Here is a 6000-nt window from a genome sequence, read left to right on the forward strand (position 1 = left end):
CGTATTACAACATTAACATAATATGTAGGTACATATTATATCATCTTATTTGTATCAAAACAATACCGCGTAATATCCATCGGTTGACGAAATATTAGAAGGTATTATGCTGCCATGATAAACAAAGTGATGTATATAAATTAATAAATCAGATTTGTCGGCCTCATGGTATAGTGGTCAGCGCGTTTGCCTACATATTTATTTTTAAAAAATCATTTACTAGAATATTTCATAGTCCCTGGACTGGTACCTAAAGCGTACGACTGATCATCTTACCTTTATGTATAAAAAAACAAGATATACTGCGATTGGTGTACCAATGCCCTTTGCACCATTAGGTGGGGAAAGGAAATGATGATGAAAAATCAGAAATTTAATTTAAATATTAAAAAGTTGTCGTGAGGAAAAGGTAAATTTCTTATTGACGAGTAACGCAATTCTGGTGTAACAATTTTCATTTATACCTTCATTTGTAGAATCAGGGCCTCGATTATGAACGCTATCGTCAACGGTACATATCGAGACGGTATAAATTGTCATCGATATTTATGTACGAAAATGTGTTTATTTGTATGAAAATTTAAAGTATCTTCGTCGGTAACCTGTTATTGAACATATATAGAAAAAAAAGTGTTAACATATTATATTTTTTGTACATAAACTTAATTTTACTTTGTAGATACAATTAAAGATAAATTTTAACTTTCCATTAGAAAATGGACCCAGAAGCTCAAATCACAAATAACTATCGACGTGCTAATAAGCGACGTGATACAAATTTTCCACCATGGTTGTTTATCGTTTTCACAGTCACAATGGAACATCCGTGAACACCTCATATTAAATGTCAAAATATTTACGTTTCGCGACGAATAATTTCGTATTTGAATTTCACCAGTGTAAATATGGAAAATAGTCATTATTATTATATATTATATTATATATATAATACTATTATTTTTATTTATTTATTTATTGTTTATCGTGCTATTCATTGCATTTAGCCGGCGGTTGACAAGTCAAGAAAAGCTGTCGCCATAGTAATTGTAATTTATTTTCACTTTTTTGTATTGGATACTCTTTACTATTTTTCGAATGCAATATATAATTTTTAAGGTTAACCGCGATTCTTCACCAATGAACTGTATTAATTTACGAGGAAAACAAAAAAAACAAACCTACACGAGCGTTGACTTAGAGATTACACACGCGTTGACTAATGACTGCGGTAACTTAAGCATGTTTATTTTTGTTCATTGTGATCGCTCAAATGCTTAGCATGTTTTTAAGCACGTCCATAGTTATTATTTGTGATTGAGCTACAGGCCAACATCGTTCTTCGCTCACGTTTCTGCTACATATAAACGAACACCCACGGTATGCAACTTGGGTCCGTTTTTAAAAAAAGACGCTTATTATTGTTAAAAGATATATCTAATTTTTGATGTTGTCTGTGGTGAAATTATTTTGATTTGTTAAGAAAAATGACACTTTGAAAAATAAAACAAATGTCGCCTCATTTAGCAGAGATTATTGATAGAACAGGAATACAAGAAAAATTCAAATTAACGAGAATATTAGTAAATGCCTTAAATTGAAACTACGGGCAACTTAATGAACGGATTCCAAATAATGAAAATTGAAAATATTATTTCAAATCCAATAGAAAATAATTGAGAAGAACCCTAGGGCTCAGTGCTAAGATGAATCTCTAAAATGTTGTAGGATCAAACTGTTTAACGATAGTGCACTTGTTTGCATATCAGGAGATAATTATGAAAAATAAAATAAAATAGATTAATTACGATTAAGAATATATTTTCAAATGGTTAAAAGTGAATAAATTTAAATTAAATATCCCAAAAACAAAGTATGAGGGTACTACTTGCAAACCCGGCAGAATCAATATTTCTTTATTTTGAGCAAATCAGAAAAAAACTGATTCAATGCTTAACTTAAACACATTTTTTTTTAATAATCAGTAAATATTTCAAACGTAAACGCAGTGATGATTATATCAAGAAACAGTAGCGAAATAATAAATTGAATTTTATACATTACCAACTTTGCAATGCTCAAGTAGAGGTGGCCATGTTTACAACAAAGCCGATAATTTAAAAATCAAGTCGCACAATTAATCCGTATTTTTAAATGGCAATGTTAAAATTATTGTTAAAAATTGGATTATAAATAAGTTTCAAATATCTCACTTTTTTTTAAAATTTTGCTGGGTTTGCAAGTAGTACCCTCATATGTGAATATTGGGAGGAAAATATAGGTACCCCAAGTATACAATATTAATATTGATAATCTAATCATAAATTCTGTGAATGAAATAAAGTATTTTGGAGGGTATTTCGCTAGAATAAATCATTTTAAAATACATTCTCAATATGTAACAAAAAAAATCATTCATGTTAAGAATAGAAATGTGGTATTTAAAAAAATCATTAAAATGGAATTCCATCACAAATTGTCAATAAATAAATTAAATCAAACTATATATTTTATTTATATTTCTAATTATTCAGGAAAAACAACAGTTGTTTTATAAGAATACAAAATATAAAAAATAGTACATATATACAGATAAAGTTTTTTACAAATATAATGAGAGAACATGTTACACATTTAAGAGAAAAAAAATATAAGACGAGATAAAAAAGGACGCAAGAAGTTTAAGGTATGAGGAAATATAGTGGAGGAAAGGGATTTTCATAATATAGTTGACCGATTCAAAGTTCGAATATAATAAAAACATGAACATAATTAAAGGAACATAAATTTATAACACACTGACAAATGTTTCATTTTACAGTGTTTCAAAAAGTATTTTTTGAAGTCGCAAAATTTTGTATTAAAATTTAAAGGGCGACAAAGTAAGTGGCCACTTAAACCAGCCAATGACAGGTCGTAAGCCCTGTAAATGCACAGACTTCCATATTCCCTTCTCAACAATGTTTTCCCTCTCTGTTGCAACAAATTTAAATTAGGATCTGCTACGAAAAATAAACGAGTTTTAAACCAAATTTATCGAGGTTTTACTGAAAAAATGCATTAAGTCATTAAAAAACAAGTTCCGAGATAATCGGATTTAAACCTTTTTTTTTCTTTTAACGCATTATTTCTCCCGCAATTTGAAAGAGTAATCCTTATTTTAGGCATACCATAAAATTTGAAATCGACACTTTACACCTATATTAAAAAATATTTAAAATATTTAAAGATTGTTGACTTAATGCGTTCTGTCAGTATAGCCTTGACATTTAGATTTAATATTTAGTCTACACTGTTAAAATAAAATAGGATAAGATTCAAAATAAAACTATCCCTTGATAATAAAATTTGTCTAGATTTGACATCAGTTAGTAGAAAAAATAAAACATAAGAGGTTAAAATCAAATTTCTTTTATTTTTTATTTATTATAATTAATAATCACATAGTTAGTGCTTCGAACGTAAAATTTATTTTTCATTCATTTGAAAAATTTATAGAATATTTATCACTGTAGTGGTATTAAAAGCTCATTTGTGTTCTTAAGATGAAATAATAGAACACCACTCTGCTCGGTCATGCTTCTTTTGGGTTTTTTTATGCATCTTATCATGCACACGCGTCGATTATTCCGTTTACTGATAGATTCAAGTATTTATTAGATTTGGTCTTACCAAATCTTACACAGTCTTACTCGTTTTCTGTATCCATCTTCATTCGCATTGTGAATCTTTTTATCATTTTTTTAACCGTCTATTCTTGCACCCGTTTTTTAATTTTCTCGATTGAGACATTAGACATTTTCGCTCTCGTAAATAGTTTAAATGCATCTAAGAGATCGCATTTAGAAAACATTCAGCCTACTTACAAATGATGATACAAAACATTAAGAGTTTTGTAATGCGGTTGTAAATAATAATTTTAAAGGTTTTTAAAAAATATTGTATAATTTATATATACACAAAAATATATAATTATGGAATATTAAAAACAATCAATTTATAAAAAAAAAAAAAAACACTAAATTGAATTTTAAAAAAAACTACATTTTCCCTGAAATTAAAGCGGTTTCCTCTAAATTAAAATGGTGCATATTAAATAAATACTAGCATAAATTAAAATTATAATTTTGTGCTGCATAACGTTGATAAATTCGTAATAACAATTACAGTACGATGGACACTGTTCTTACAAAATATTAGCAGATGGAAGAATGAAATAAATATGAATGTTCAAACATAGGCAGAATTTTTAATTGGTTTGTGGTCGGCCTCGTGGTGTAATGGCCAGCGCGTTAGCCTGCCATACAAGAGGTCTCGGGTTCGATTCCCGACATGGTTGATATGAAACATTTATTTGAGAAGGTGTTTTCCCACTAGAATATTTCATAGTCTCTGGACTGGTACCTGAAGCGTAAGTCTGATCATCTTACTTTACCTTCATGTTACAAAGGTCCGTGGTTGGAATCCTACTCTACCCCAACTTGATTTCCATGTTCTTATAGTAAGTTATTTACAACTCTTTGAAAATGGCATTTAAAATTAAATATTTGGGTAAATTATAAGAACGCAAATGTTTATTTAAAAAAATAATAATAATAATTCTGATTGTTACAGTGTGAGTAAAGTGATCAATTAACCAACGAATGACAGGTCATAAATTCTAAAAATGCTTTGAATTCAATGTTTACTTCTCAAAAATTTCAACTCATAATTTTTGTTCAAAAGTACCTGTAAATCAATTTTATATTACCAAAATATTTGTATGCACTTACCATGAACCATGGTATCTCCATCTCTCTAATGGGGTGCGATAACCCCTGCCACCCCTCGACGGACTATGGTTTCACTCGGTTAACAATACAACAATACTGAAAATGTTTCCTCGGCGTTCGGACGGTTTCACTGGTGAAATGGGGGATCCGCCGACCACCTCGGGGAAGGGAAGTTATCATATATTACGCCCTGACAGATCTCGTAATCGGCACACAGCTGCGCGCGGCGACGGGGTGTTCGGCGATACAAGTCGTAGAAACATAGCGCGGCCCACAGCGGGCGATGTTTTGGCCTCACTGACTATCGGCCGATTCGAAGATGCGTTTATATTACCTCTTCCATATCACCGAATCACACATCGCGGTTGAAGAGGTGACTGTTGATTTCGCGACAGTTATCGGCAACATTTTATCGACACTACGTGTGAAAACCTGTAATTTGTTTTTTTCCATTTACACATGTTAAGTGCAGCAGTTGGTTATCCGAATAAATAATTAACAAAATTCACATTTTATTGTGCTCCAATTGCAATTCAGACTCTGGAGTGCAGAAGAGTGATTGCAGATCAATTATTCCTATTTAAACTTGTTAACAATGTCATAGATTGCCTTATACTTACCAGTTCTTTAGAATATCTTGTGCTCAACAGGATAAGACTCCACATAAAATTCAATATGTCACTACACTCGACAAATTCAAGAAATAGTGATTTTTTCCTATGGAGCGTGTCATTATTACAATGCCGTTTTTTCCGGTCACGTTGATATTTTTCATCTTTCCCATACTAAATATAAAAGATTACTAATAGGCGTTGATAATAAGAATGTAAAATCATATAATCATATAATTATGTCATTAAAATTGTATATTCATGTTTATATTTTGTACCTTCTTCAATATTTTTTTTTTTCTTTTTAAAATTTTTTTTGGAATGTACTTAATTATCGTATATATTGTATTTTATTTTTATTTATAATTATTATTATTTTTTGAAACCTTTTTACTTTTATTGTATTTTCATATTTTATTTGAAGTTTCTGAATTAGTAACATTTCTTAACTTATCAATTAATTTTATTCTATTTCTGGGTTATTTTAATGTGTGCACTTGATTAATTACTTACATAGCCGTGGAAAATGATTATTGATGGTTGTCACAATTTAAATTACAATGAACCCTTATTTTTATAGGAATTATATGTAAAAACTGTTGTTTTTCCCAAATAAATAT

At 29.7% G+C, this 6000-nt stretch overlaps 1 protein-coding gene across 3 annotated transcripts in view; it reads right to left on the reverse strand.

The window, feature by feature from the left end:
* LOC148282511 (uncharacterized) overlaps positions 1 to 5056 on the reverse strand; it is a 107874-nt gene extending 102818 nt beyond the window's left edge. For all 3 annotated transcript variants that reach the window (XM_088224978.1, XM_088224977.1, XM_088224976.1), the window contains exon 1: positions 4770 to 5056. In XM_088224978.1, coding sequence (XP_088081104.1) covers positions 4770 to 4790 — 21 coding nt within the window. In that variant the 5' untranslated portion in view covers positions 4791 to 5056. The remainder of the gene's footprint in view (positions 1 to 4769) is intronic.
* Between the last annotated feature and the right edge of the window lie 944 nt (positions 5057 to 6000).

The sequence above is a fragment of the Micrasema longulum genome, unplaced genomic scaffold, assembly GCF_059751315.1.
Source record: "Micrasema longulum isolate JH-2025_06_02 unplaced genomic scaffold, ASM5975131v1 h1tg000322l, whole genome shotgun sequence".
Classification (NCBI taxonomy): Eukaryota; Metazoa; Arthropoda; class Insecta; order Trichoptera; family Brachycentridae; genus Micrasema; species Micrasema longulum.